We start from the raw sequence: 15,133 nt of genomic DNA on the forward strand, positions 1-15,133 counted from the left end.
ACCTCTCATTCGAAGATCACGTTGATTCTCTCTTGGGGTGTTGGCTTGATGAGTGAAGTACCGGCCCCCTTTTTCTTGATCACGCTTGTTATGGTTGTCAAAGAACTCCTTCAAATGCCCCCTTTGGAGCAAGTCTGTGACCTCATAATAGGGATGTTTGCAATCCTCGCCTCAAATGCCCCGAAATAGCGTGACACTCACACCACAAATCCATATCCCGCCGGTTGGGGTTAGATCTTATAACCATCGGGAACCTGGCCTCTGCCATATTTTTCATTGCCATGACCAATTCTCTGAATTCCACTCTAAAGTTTTAGGATTCCACGCTCAGCAGACTCGAATCTCTGGGCGCGGTGTCTCCCTATCTCTCCTGGGGTGGCCCTGATCATACTGTATCCTGTTGTTTCGCGCCTCGTTCCTCGGAGGGGACTAGCCGCATACGGCTCATACCAATCTCTCGGGCCCCACTGTTTGAACAGGAGGGTGGCCTTGGGCTTGTCCTGAGGCCTTCTTCTTACTTCGATCCGGGCCTCTGTTATGAGATCATCCTCGATCCTCATCTTAGCCATGTACCGGTTGTTTACTTCATTCCAGGATTTGGTTGGGAATTCCCTCAAACTTTCTTTCAGTTTCTTCGACTTATCTGAGCTGTCGGTGTTTAAACCATCTTTGAATGCCGTGGCCGCCCAATCCTCCGGAATGGTAGGTAAGGTCATCCTTTCCCGTTGGAACCTCTCCACATAACTGCGGAGCGACTCATCCTCCTTTTACTCAACCTTTTACTCAATAGTGAAGACGCCTTCCTTGTGTGTTTTGACTTTTCGTGTCCCTGCATGAGCTTTCACAAAGGCATCTGCAAGAATAGCAAAAAAGAGTAAACAAAATTTGCGGGTAAAAGAGTATACCAGGAAAGTGTTCCCTTTATAAGCGTTTGGTTAAATTTTTTTGGCATGACTAATTCGTTCTCGTGCTGTTTGAGATCGTGCCCTGTGATTGCTGCTTCGAAGGTCGTTATGTGGTCTTCTGGATCTATGGTCCCATCGTATTTGGGTATTTCCCGCATTCTAAAATTTCTAGGGATTGGTGCGGGAGCTGCGCTTGACTTGTAAGGTATTTTTCCATGCTTCCTCGTTTCCGCTCCTTACAAGATAGGGGAAGCCCCCAGTATTTGGCTCATTCGATCGTGGAGTTCTTTCTCCGTGAAAAGTCTGACCAGGTCAACGTTTTGCTTGGCTAACTCCATCACTGCTTGCTCCACGTCTTCCGCAGAGGTCTCTGGTGCTTCTACAATCTCTGGGTCGTTCAAAGGGCGTTCCGCTGGTGCCGTGCCAGACAGAGAGTTTAAGAGTTTCTCCATACGCTCCATCCTCGCACTATTAGTTGCTAGGACCGCGGCCAGGGTGGCCCCCGAGAGGGGTGCCTCTTCCCGTACATCCTTTCTACCACAGGATGAAGGCGTCTTTTCTTTTTCCCTGAGTAACGCCCTTGTGGAGCATCTCCCTGCTTTTCATTGAGTGGTTAAGATGGCCCTCCTTGATAGGGGCTTTGTCACGGCCTTTCGACAAGGGTGGTGTCATCTCCTCTCTTTCTTCCCGCTCACCTAATGCCTAATCACGTTCTCTGTTTGGATTTTGTCGTTCCCTTGGTCGCGAGCCTCGTGGATCCTTTCTTTCTTTAGGAATACTGCTTCCTGACAAACTACTTCCTGACTCAGGCATGGCTGAGTGTAACGCTGTTGCTAAAAACCTCAGAATGAGCGTGTGTTTCTCTGAGAGTCTCTGCTATAAATCAGGACGACTCCACAGCTGTCTATCCCCACAGACGATGCCAAACTATTTTCCAGGGAAAACGGATAATCAGTTAAAGATTTGTATTTCAAGGGTTTGAAGACAAGTGGGTCATATACAATCCCGGAAACTCTCCTTTCGGATAGGTTTTCGTGATTACGCAGTTAGATTGGAAGAATCAAGCATGAGAAATAAGAAAATCTAGCAAAATAAATAATCAATGTGTGAGGATATATTGTTCTTGAGAGAAAAAGTAAGGAATATGTTACAAGAGACGAGATGGGAGTGTCTTAGCTTACATGATAAGCTATCTATACACAAACCAAAACAAGACTTTTCAACCCTAACGGTCTGCTGATGTGACCTAACTGTACCCCCAGATGCTTCTCTGCCACGGCGCACTGATCGAGATTGTTGACATGACTCGAGTAGGTGGGAGTAGGTACCAGTTGCGGAGATCCTCCCGATCTCTCTGAGCTCCCGGTTGCAGAAGCTAGCCCGGGTACGAATTTTACCCAATACAATAATCACTTAGAATTTCGATTAAGGTGCGTAAATTATTATCGTGGCTGCTTGTTGCAAAAGTTTGTTTGGACCAGCATACATTGAGATCATGAATCTAAAGGCTGAAATTCCTAACCTAAGTTGATAATATTTGAAAAAGAAATCAGAAAATGCCATTAAAGTAGAAGAAGCTAAGCTTAAAATTTGAAGGTCTTGCAAGCTAAAAATGAAGGAAAAGACTCACTAGAGCTATGATCTCTGATTTCTTGCTGCTTATCCTTTTTTGGGGATCTAAACGGTATGTGTCCATTGTAAATGGCCGATTTCTTTATATTTCTTCCCTCTTCTTTGTTTTAATTAATATGATATGATATGATACTTTGTATTGTTATAGTGGAATAACTAGTGGTTAGTGAGGTATTGTACACTACTAAAAAATCTATATTTTTCCACTGAAAAATGTTCAGTGACTATTTCCCACTGAATGTCGGTGGGAAAAACTTAAATAGTAGTATTTTCACATGGAAAAACTATGAAGTTTCCCAGCGTTTCAGCGAGAACCTGTTTTCCACCATGCGTTTTCCCAGTGAGCTGGTTCGGTGGGAATGAGGTGGAAAAATCATATTTATAGCACAAATTTCCCATTGAATGTCGGTGGAAAAAGCAACTTTTTCTAGTAGTGGTAGTGATGGTGCGGTGTAGGATTTGTGAAAATGTCGTCGCACATCTAAATGTGTATATACCATGTATATCTGAATTTGATAAAAGAAAATCACGTAGACTGGCATCACGTTTCAAGTGTCTTAATAATAAAATATCTTACTTTTGCAAATATACTCTTGCAAAAGTAATGCCTTTTTAGGATCTAATTTTATTTTTAGGTTTTAAATTCCTTTAGCTAAGCATCTTAATTAGGAAAAATATGGACTTTAATAATGTCTTTTTGATTTTTTGTTTTAAAAAAAAAACTTGTGAGACCCATGAGTCCACTTGTCGAATAACGAACTAGACTAATATAAGTAATGTTGGTTATGTGACTACACAATAAAATTTCTGCGCACGAGGTAATGAACACCACACCGCCTATTCCAGCAAAGCAAAGCAGATTAGTAACAAAATTAGGGTGTGCTCGGTAGGAAGGAAAATGTTTTCCAAGAAAAATGTTTTCCTGGAAAATGTGTTCTTGAAAAATAAGTGAATTTCTACTTATTTTCACCTGTTCGGTTGGGTAGTGGAAAATAAGTGAATTTTTTATTTATTTTCTCATGTTCGGTTGGTTGGTAGAAAACATTTTTTCGGAAAATACCACTATGTCCCACCAAACCCACCCCACCCCTACCACCCACCACCCACCCCCAACTAAATCCCACCCCACCAACCACCACCCTCCAACGCACTTCAACTTCACCCATCCCTGCCCCACAACACCGCTCTATCCAACCCTCTCACTCATGCACCCACCCCCTCCCAAATTTCCAATTCATATATTTTATTTTACTTTTATAAAAATGGGAAATTTTTTCTTATCCACCCCATCACACACCCACTATCCCCCACAACCACCCCCACCACCCACCCCACACCAAATTTAACCACACAAACTTTCCATTTTTATAAATATTTTATAAAGGTATAATTAAATATGACGTAGAAAATTCAGGAAGGGTATGAGGGTCGGGGGGGGATTGGGTGGGTGTAGAAAATCAAAAAAGAATTTTTTTCAAAACTTTTTAAATTTCTTTTTAGGGGTGTGGGGGAGGGATTTGGGGGGGGGGGGTGTCGTAGAAAATCAAAATATAAGAAAGCTTTTCAAAACCCTTTTTTTTGGAGGGGGTGGTGGGGTGTTTGTGGGGGGGGGGGGGGGAGGTGGAGGGCGGGTGGGGTGTCGTAGAAAACCAAAATTAAAGGAAAAAAAAAACTTTTCAAACCGTTTTCTTTTAAAAGAAATTAATTTTTTGGAGGGAGTGGGGAAGTTGTAGAAAAGTTAAATAAATAAAAAAATTGGACGGGGTTGTGGGTTGGTGTAAAAACCAAACAAAAAAACTTTTTTTTCAAATTTTTTTTTTTTGTGTGGGGTAGGAAGGGGGCGGGGAGTGTGGACGGGAGGATGGGTGGTGTAGAAAATAAAAAAAAAATTAGGAACTTTTAAAAAATAAAAATAAAATTTAGGGTGGGGTGGGGCGGTGGGGGTGGTGGGTGGGGAGGTTCGTGGGGTTGTGGGAGTTGTTGGGGTATGGTAGTTGGATGGGGGTAGGGTGGTTGGTGAAGTGTCAATTCTGGATTTGTTTTTTCTACTTTAATTAGAGAAGTTATTTTTTCAATTTTAAGAAACTTATTTATTAAGTAAAATGTTTGCCAAATTTTTTTGACTAAACGAATATGAGAAAACTAAAAAACTTAATACTGAACACACCCTTAGTTGACAACTCAAAAAACAAAAGAATATACCCCCCCGCTTATCAATCAACTGTTGCTTAGTAATAGTCCTACTGTTGTAAATAATTATAGCTTGGCCAATAAATCTACTGTCTGTACTATGGTGGCTGGGCCACAACAATACGCCCCTTGTAGTCTCTTTGTTAATATAAACTATGATCTGAATAACCAAAAAAAAATAAAAAAAAAATGCATCATTAAACCCGTTAACCGGTTCGGGTTAATCGGTTCAAACCGGTAATCGAACCGGTAAAACCGGAACCGGTTGAACCGGTTAACCGTATATGAACTACCGGTCCGGTTTCTACTTTTTTGGAATCGAAACCGGTTAAACCGGAACCGGACCGGTTAAACCGGTCGAATTAATTTTTTTTTTTTTTAAATTATAGCCGTTGGGCTGCTAATTTGGACCGTTGGCCAACAGTCCATTTGCAAAAATGGCCGTTGCCAAATGGTCCCAAACCCATATTTTGGCCCCCCAACCCCCCAAACTTTTTTTTTTAACACTTTAACCTATCCCCCACCCCTATATAAACCCCTCTCCATTTCCATTTTAATCCACACCAATTCACTCTTCTCTTTCTCTCAAATCTCAATCTCTCAATTATAGTTACTTTGCAACAATTAGCCACTTTAAATTTCTCTCAATTAAATATTATAAAGTCTTATTATAGTTTCAATTATTAATTTTGCAATTATAATATTATTGGTGGAGTTGGTGATTTTGCAACAATCGAAGTAGCTTTGGTAGATTTGCAATTCTAGCCGCCTTCACTTTGTTGGAAATTAGTCCGGCAATTTGGTACCTTCGTTCCAACTCTATCTTTATTTTTTGCAATTTAATTTACGCAATTTAATTCTAGCAATTTAATTTGTTGCAATTTATTTTCTTGTGACTTATTTGAGTGTGATTTAAATTATTTCTATTTAATAATGGCGAAGAGATTTGGATGTGGTTATCGTAGTAGTGGTATTGTTAGGGGTGGGTTTAATGAGAAACATTTGTGGAAGAAACACCTAATTTAGGTATTGATGTTGGTGGAAATAATCCACTTTTAGGTCATGAGGCAATGCAACAACATTATACCGACACTTTTAATGAAATTGATGATGATGATGATGAAACACAAGCCCTCGAAAATCCCATAGGAGATACAGGTCCTGCACAATCACATACACAAGATAAACCGCCTAGAACTCGTAAGCCAACCGCTAAAATTTGGAGTTTTATGACTAAGGATAAGGAAAGCCAAACAGTTAAATGTAACATATGTAAACAAATATTTGCTTTTAGGCAAGGAACTAGTAAGGATGGTGGAACGGGTACACTAAATGGTCATATGAGAAAGAAACATATGGATGTTTGGGGAGAGCAAACGGGTTCAAATGTGGGGGGTATTCAAATGACGATAGACCCACGAACCGGTAAAAATTTTATATATGACAAGAAAAAAGAGCATGTAGAAATAGCTAAAATGGTAGCTTATGATTGTTTACCATTTTCCTTTCCTTCGGGTTTGGGGTTTGTTACTTACATTCAACGTTGTTATAATCCGTTATTTGAGGGTATTCCTAGAAGTACTTGTAGAGCGGATGTTATAGATTTGTATAAAAAATATAGATTTTATTTGTGCCATGTATTTAATTCTTTAAATTGTAATGTTTCTCTTACCGCTAATTTGGATCTTAGTCTTAACAAGTTAGATTTTTTTACTATTACATGTCATTGGGTTGATGATAATTGGGTTATGCAAAAAAGAATTATAGCTTTTTTATATGATGAAGGGAAAGGTAGTCACGATGGAAAATTTTTAGCGGATTCAATGTCTACTATTATGAGATTTTTTAACATTTATAGAAAAACACTTTGTATTGCTTTAGATACAACAACAACAATAACAACAACCCAGTGAAATCCCACAACGTGGGGTTTGGGGAGGGTAGAGTGTACGCAGACCTTACTCCTACCAAGGTAATAAAAAGCATAAAAAGAGGTCGGATAAGGGTAAGAAATTCAAAGAGATATGGAAATGCAAATGACACGTATAAAATAGAATAATCAAAGTCTTTTAAAAACAAGAAATTATACCGCGATAATGCGCCTACTAATAAGGAAGGATAACGAGACTATCTACTAATGGGTCTTCCAAACCCTCTTATCTAATATTTCGCGCCATGTCCCGCCTAATCACCTCTCCCCAATATGCCTAGAAACCATCCATTCTCACACCTCCGCACCTGGGCATCCGTGTCTCTCGCTCTTCACATTTTAAGGCCACTCCCACCTTATAAACCCCGGTGTGCCCAATCTCAACATTCTCATCTCGGCAACTTTCATCTTTTGAACGTGAGAGAAAGATAATGCTTAATTGTATTGCTTTAGATAATGCTTCTAATAATACAAAAGCGATTGGTCTTTTAAAAAGAGAATTAAACCCTCCGCTAAAAAATATTTTTCATGTGAGATGTAGTTGTCACATTTTAAACCTAATTGTTAAAGATGGTCTTGTATGCTTTGACGATTCTATTCAAAAAGTTAGAGATGCGGTTGCGTTTATTTTTTGTAATGCTAATAGGGGAAGACTTAGAGATTTTAAGAATTGTTGTGTGGAAAATAACCTTAGACCTAGAAAAATTCAAGTAGAAATTGAGACTAGGTGGAACTACACTTACATTATGCTACAACAAGCATATGAGTATAGGATTCCCATACAACAAGTTCACAATAAATATAATATTAATAATGATGATTGGTTAAATTTTACGCATTGGGAAGATGTTAAGGAATGTGTTGAACTCTTAGAAAATTTTTATAATGCAACTCTTGCTTTTTCTAAACAATTCTATCCCACGGTAATCGGAATTTTAGCCTACTTAGCGGAAATAGCTAGAGTTTTACAAGAGTATAAATATAAACCCGGTTATCAAGCGGCTATTTTTGATATGACAACAAAATTTAAGAAGTATTTTTTTCCCATCCAAACTTTATTTATATTGGGTTCTCTTTTAAATCCTTGTTTAAAAATGTCTTATACTAGAGCATTGGTTGGTCAAATTTATACATTTTTAGAAATTGAAGAGGGAGTTCAACCATCATTAGCTGAAGCCGAACTCGCTATTGATGTAGTTTACAAAAGTTTTTAGTCATTATTCTAATTTGGAAGAACATGCTACACCCGTTGCTCCACGCCCTACTACTTCTCAAAGTAGCAAAAAGGGCTTGTCGGGTTTGTCGCATTTAAAAGTTTTACATTCACATCCAACTCCTTCTTCTAATGCAAACTTTGATGAATATAACTTTTATTTAATGCAGCCAAATATGGATATCAAGGAACTAGATGATTTGGACGTCTTAGCATGGTGGAAGAAATACAAGGCAAGTCATCCGATACTCTCAAGAATGGCTCGAGATATCCTTACGGTTCAAGTATCAACCGTGGCTTCGGAGAGTGCATTTAGCCAAGGAAGACAACAAATTGGAGACCATAGACACTCATTATCCGGCTTTAGCTTGCAAGTACTAGTGTGCATTCGCGATTGGATTAGATCGGAGCGACACAACCAAAACTTAGAAGCGGAGGAAGACGAAGAGGAAGAGATTGAAGATTTGATAGCAAGTGGACCGGACCAAATGGAAGACTTTGAAGATATCTCCATGACCGAATATGATATGGGGGAAATTAACCAAATGATTGAGAATTGGTGATTTTATTATTCTACTATTTCTTTGCAACTCATGTATTATTTGCAAGTTAAAAAAAACTACAACTTGCAAATAAATGTTATCCAAGAATGAATAAAATATATGGCTCATTGAGCTTTCTTCTATTTACTTGTGTTCATATTTTTACTTATATTAAGTTAGGAATATACCTAAAATATACTAAGAATATACTTATAATATACATCTACTTAAATTAAAAACTAGAAAGTTATATACTTGAAAAATAAGTAAAATATACTAAGAATATACGTATAATATAAATATACTTAATTTATAAAATACGAATTTATAAACTTAGAAAAAAAATTAAGCTATAAATAACTTAAGTTATAATATATAAGTTATAAGTATACATATAACTTAAACATATATATATATATATACACAAGTATATAGTATACTTAAACATATATATATATATATATATATATATATATATATATAGTATACATATAACTTAAACATATATATATATATATATATATATATATATATATATATATATATAAATATATATATATAACCTAATATATATATATATATATATAAATATATATATAATATATTATAGGTATATATATATATATATATAATATATATACATATATATATATATATATATTCTTAATATATTGTAGCATTATAACTTAATATATATATATATATAAACTTTACTTATAAACTTATATATACATATATAAATATATACAATATATACCTACAAATAAATACTATAATATATATACACTATACAAAAAATTAAAAAAAGAGGTTTTGGATATGTTTGAACCGGACCGGTCCGGTTTCGAGTTTTTAACCGGTAAACCGGAACTGGTTAAACCGGAACCGGCCGGTTTGTTAACCGGTCCGGTCCGGTTCAAACCGGTTAACAGGCTTATGCATCATCATGTGTTTGTTATCTTAAGATCAAAGCAAAAGGATTACTTCTACTTAAATTAACAATTCAACGATTCAAGACCGCGTAGTGCAGCACTGAAGAATAAAACTTCCACTTTATTAGTTGACGCTGGCTTGTTGCACTGCACGTACGTATACTCAATACGTAGCATTGCTTATTACGCACACACTTCATGCTCAACCACTCAACTTCTCTTGCTTTTCTTCCACTTCTCTTAGTAGCTATTTTCAGTTTGAGTTATATTTATGCACTAATAACTAGGTTAAATTAATAAGTCTTCATGACAAGCATTATACAATGACTTTAAAAAGTAGAGTAACAACTTGCTATAATGATTATATTGTACTGATAGTGCATATAATTTAATATTTATTTTTTCAATTGTGCCAAGCTTTTTGCTCAAAAGATCAAGAAACAAGAAGGAACACAATTACTTTTTTTTGTTTATTTAATTAATTCATGACATGATTATGTCAAATTATTACTCCATTGAGAAGGTCTGCTAAATCAGGACCATATTCAAAATTTTAGCAAGTGTAAAGTGTATAATCGTTTTGGATCCTTATATGAAATACAAAGTTATGCAAAGAAAAGGAATAATTCTTTTTCTTTCTCATATTTTTTGCTAGAAAAGATGTGATTAAACAAAACATGAGGGGCAAGCCCCCAGCTGTTCGTGACTGACATGATCCTACATGGCGCACTTCATCTAAAGATCCAAAGCCAAGTTATGGAACTTCAAGCTCTACAAGCGGCATGGATGATAAGGATAGCATTGAAGGCCTTTGGAGGCTCCTACAAGCCACATAAGATGGCTTATGATGTGTGGAAGGTGGCTTGGGAGTTGATTGAAGAAGAAGCTACTAGAAAGGGGACCAAATGCGCAAAGTGGCCAAACGTGCAAATAGGGACATTTATGCAAATTGGCTACAATTGCAAACTTGGACAAGATCGGGAGTTGGCTACTTATGCAATGAAGGTTATGCTTGCAAGAAGGCCATGCATGCAAGGTTGATTAGAGGGCCATCTATGCAAGAAGGGGCGTGTTTGGCCATTGAAGGCCAATTCTTGAATGGAAGACTACACTAAGAAGACTAGCCAAACAAGGCCCTTATTTCATAGCATTGTAATTGCGTATTAGTCTTCTTTACTTAGCTTGTATATAGCTTGTCTTTCATTTCATTACTTAGATTATGTTGAATGAATAAACTCTTATGAGAGATTGTAGTTGATAGCTTTAGATTAATATAGATTGTTTGGTTGGTTAACCAAGTGTTGCTTCCTAGTTGTGAAGTGAATTGTTTATTTTCATCGAATTTAATGTTGCTCATTTGTGGATTCATTTGAGTCGTTCGTTGATTCGTATTGCTTAGGTTCTAGGGTTTGTAAATCCGATTGGAAGGGTTAGGGTTTAATATACCCTTTCTTGCCCATAAATTTCTTGCTCTTGGGTCAAGTATCTATCCATCTATCCTCTTCCATTTCTATTCTTCATCCACCCTTTATTTTGATTTTCTTGTTCTTTTGTTTTTCTAGAGTTTCCTAGGTAGAATTGTATCAGTGACTTAATTGGTATTATTGATAATAAATGGCTAGAACGTGGATTTGGATAAAACTCCACATGGGGCAATCACCTAAATGATTAGCACTTGTACGTCGTGCAATTGCATGCACCGCCACCCTTTTTCATTTGTTGCCTCTGATCTACTTGACCCCATAAGCCTTGCCCTACCTAACTTGTTGACTCGTCAACTAAAAGTTTCAGTGTCTATGTCTCTGAATAGAAATAGGACATAATGATAGAGAAGTCTTCAAGGCAGCGGACGGCCATGCTTATTCAAGGCAGCGGACGGCCATGCTTACCCTGGAAACTCAAAGATAATGTTGAAGTCTCGCACTTTCCACCTTACAATCACACATGAGCTTTGGATAATTTTCCCTTTTTAAGGTACACTTATATAATGAATATTGATAAGTTAAATTCAATTCGAATAACAATTTCATAATCTTTCGTTATAAATACCGGTACACATTGAGAAACCAATAAAAAATTAAATACCATAAATCATACACTTTCCTAGTTAAGAACATTTAATATCGCCTTTTAAAAAAATGAAAAGAATAATTTGTCTCTCAATTTGTAATACCAAACAAACTAAGGCCGGTAGAGCAACAAAATTGTGCTCCATTCCATTAATTCTGTATTCTTGTGTCAATGATCCAACTGAACAAATGAATAACCAATAAAGAGTCCAAAACCAATATAATGACCTCCTCTCTCTAACAAACAGTGTCCTAACGAAAGTGGGAAATAAAACTATAGTTTCTTTTTCTCAAAAAAGAAAAAAAATCACATTAGTTCAATAATGTGCTAGCAGTTCGATTTAATTTCCTTGAGAATCCCGATCTATCGAAAACAATAAACGCGGTTTCTTTGAAGGCATAGGGCTTTCTACTTCTTGTTCACCTAGAAGTTGACTTTTCCCTTCACATTCAACGCTCAAGTCAAATGGGAATTCCGGTGACGCTGACAGATTCAGGTCAAAGTCCCGCCTTGTTTGTATCGATCCACCTTCTCACGCTTTCGGATTCTTCAAAAATGTTAACACTTGTATGTCGGATTCTTCAAAAATAGTGTATTTTTGGAGAATCCGATATTAATTGATGTATTGAAAGTGAAGAGTCGGTAGAACTTAATCCACCACCTTCCGACAATATCACAGTATGGCTACCACCAACAAGGTTGCGTTCATAGTGGCGGCGCTTATGTCCACCTAAAGCTTGACCAGTTGGAAAACACTTGTGACAAATAGAACGCTCGTGGGAATTATTTGTCACAAGTTGATGTAGAAGGGTTATCATCAGTGGAGCTTTTACGGTGACTTGCTTTGTGTCCACCAAGGGCTTGATGAGATGGAAAAGACTTGTTGCACACGGTACGCTTGTAAGAAAAATATTGCTCTATCGGTTCTTGAACTACTATTTGTTTCTTCTTTTCTTGTACAGCAGTAGAAGTAGTAATAGTATTACTATTATCATGATGAGTCCTCTCTTGCGGGAATAGACTGAGTATGTTGTTGTTTTCGTCATCAGTGGAGTTTTTACGGTGACTTGCTTTGTGTCCACCTAGTGCTTGATGAGAAGGAAAAGCCTTGTTGCACACGTTACACTTGTAAGAATATTGCTCTATCGGTTCTTGAACTATTTTTTTCTTCTTCTCTTGGACACTAGTAGCAGTAGTAAGAGTATTACTATTATCATGATGAGTCCCCACTTGTGGGAATACACTGAGTATGTTGTTGTTGTTGTTATCAGGATGAGTAGAATTATTAGTGCGGCCGTCTCTAGCGAGCATGATAAGACAGAGAGCAAGAAACTCCTCTTCAGTTGGTGGGATTTCATTGCGAGGACGTTTGGAGCGTTTTCTCTTGGCCAAATTGGAATCCAAATTATGAACTTCAACTTCATCATAGCTAGTAGGTGTTGCTTCTGTTGTTGTTGGTGATTTCAAAGCTTCAAGAGCCATTAACACTTTTTCTTGCTATCAAATTCAGAATTCTTAGGAGGAATGAATAGAACAGTTGAGTGAGAGAGTGGAGGGGCTAAATTGAAGTTTATATATAAAAGGAATTAGGGAGTGGGGGAGTTGGAAGTTGCGTTAAGGAGCGGTGGAGTATAGTTGTGTACAGGTTATAGTCTTATAGATATGTGTAAAAGAGTGGAATATTATACTACTAGTGCCTTTTTTTGTGTTTTAGGGTTTAGGAGAGCTGGAGATGAGTTGGGGGGGGGGGGGGGGGGGTAGGGGTAGTGAAGTGGTGGAAAGGGGTCGAAGAAGAGTGGCAAGTGGTGGAAAGGAGGCGACCTTAATTAGGGGATTTTCCATTTTAAAATAAAATAGCCTCAAAAAAATGGGGTTTCCTAGTTATGCTATGATTGAGTTTCTTAAGTGACTTATTCCCAAGTCATACTCCACTCCCACTCCTACTAGTAATAGAGAAGTTCTATATTCTAACTTTCTTTTTTCACTTTTCTTTTATTTTTAAATTTCTCCGCTCTCAAGAAGATCAAATCAGTACCAAAAAAAAATTGAAATTAACTACAAACTTCGCCGTTAAATTATTCGTAGCTAACAAAAATTTATAGGGGATTGTTGAATTAGTTTGTACTATTAGGAGGTCTTAAATGAAATAGACATAACTATTAGTGCAAAGACATGACTATTCTGAAAAGTCATCTCTCTATTACTATAAATATAATGACACTCTTGAAGTAGCATAAGAAAAAATTTCAGTATACTAGCTAGAGCTTTTTGAGGCTAAAACCCCCGCGATTGCAACTTTCAACCTCCGCAAATTACCTTTTTTTTGTAGTGATTATTAGTTATTCAGTTATAGTTTTAAGCTTTTCATTTTATAATTAATCCTTTTCTTTAGTTAAAATAGGTGTTGCATGCATATATTGACAAAAGAGGGCAACTATGCCTTACCTCGAAATACAACGCAAAGAATGGCTAACCAAACCTTACCTTAAAAAAAGAATTGACATTATCGTACGTAATTCTAATATTTGAAAGTTGACACTTGTCCAATTGAAGAGGACCCTTAGCATTTTTGGGGAGCTCTTGGAAATTGAAATAGTAAGAGTTCTTTCACGAGAGAGCCACAAGTTTAGCAAAGTAATACAACAATAACATATCCAGTATAATTCCACCAAGTGAGATTTGAAGAGTTTAGCTAAGTAATTTGCGACTTAATTATCCTTCTTGAAACAAGGAGAAATGGAGACATTAATTAGCCTGTTCCATAATTTGGACCGTGACATCAACCGCTATTCATCTTGTAGTTGTTTGTAGACTTGTCAATAAGCATGTTGGTAACAATTTGCAAGTCTAGCTCTAAAACTACATTGGTGTAACCATGATGTATACACCACTGGGCACTAAATCTAGCAGCTTGAGCCTCACACATATTGCTACTTAGGCATTTCACAGTAATGGAAAATGTCATAACGAGGTCTCTAATCATGATGGAGTTCATAAATGGGAAATACTGTTTGAAGAAGTAGGTCTTTGCACTTTTTAAGGCGGGGACCTTTTGTTCAAATTTTATCTTCATGTTAAAAAATGACCATCTTTCAGCCACATTCAAATCTATTGCTATTGAAGAAGTAGGTCTTTGCACTTTTTAAGTCGGGGGCCTTTTGTTCAAATTTTCTCTTCATGTTAAAAAATGACCTTCTTTCAGCCACATTTAAATCTGTTGCTATTTTTTAATTACTAATCCAGAAAATGCCTATTTATGAACTTCACCCAATAAAAAAGGATCATTTGCACTTTTATCCCTATTTTATGCTGCTCTTTAATTTTTAGCCTTCAAATTCGAACTTATGTCTGGAGGTGCATAAATTATGCATCATGATATCCACAAGTTATGCCAGCGCCGTTAAAGAACTTATGCCCCTTCAGGCATAAGTTCGATTTTGAATGGCAAAAATTAAAACCAGCCCATTTGAAGGGTAAGAATTTAATGGGCAACGATTGCCGTATTTTAGGATGGTCTTTAATTTTTTTCCTTCGTCTAAAAAAGTGACCAAAAATATCACGAGGTTTTGGGTTCGAACCCAGCTTAGTAAAAAAAAAAATCGCAAAGGCAAAAGTTTCGCAAAAGTTATGCCTTGTAAGGCATAACTAAGTTTTGCTTTATAAGACATAACTAAATTTTGCCTTCTAAGACATAACTTTCGCGAACCCTTATCTTGCGA

General features: G+C 36.9%; 1 protein-coding gene across 1 annotated transcript; it reads right to left on the reverse strand.

Moving 5' to 3' along the window:
* Nucleotides 1-1,141: 1,141 nt before the first annotated feature.
* On the reverse strand, nucleotides 1,142-12,896 carry LOC132048771 (uncharacterized). The gene is made up of 3 exons (XM_059439457.1): nucleotides 12,375-12,896; nucleotides 12,076-12,274; nucleotides 1,142-1,500 (listed from the first exon to the last, which is right to left on the reverse strand). The coding sequence occupies exons 1-3, from the start codon at nucleotides 12,894-12,896 to the stop codon at nucleotides 1,142-1,144; spliced, it is 1,080 nt and encodes a 359-aa protein (XP_059295440.1).
* Nucleotides 12,897-15,133: the final 2,237 nt, after the last annotated feature.

This window comes from Lycium ferocissimum, chromosome 3 (assembly GCF_029784015.1).
Source record: "Lycium ferocissimum isolate CSIRO_LF1 chromosome 3, AGI_CSIRO_Lferr_CH_V1, whole genome shotgun sequence".
Taxonomy (NCBI): Eukaryota; Viridiplantae; Streptophyta; class Magnoliopsida; order Solanales; family Solanaceae; genus Lycium; species Lycium ferocissimum.

Excerpts from the sequence above, each read along its gene's own strand:
- LOC132048771 (XM_059439457.1), bottom strand. The coding sequence starts at position 12,896 with ATGGCTCTTGAAGCTTTGAAATCACCAACAACAACAGAAGCAACACCT. Across the intron at positions 12,275-12,374 it reads CTATTACTACTTCTACTGCT|CCCTTGGTGGACACAAAGCA; the intron begins GTACAAGAAAAG and ends CATCTCATCAAG. Across the intron at positions 1,501-12,075 it reads TACTGTGATATTGTCGGAAG|GGAGATGCTCCACAAGGGCG; the intron begins GTGGTGGATTAA and ends AATGAAAAGCAG.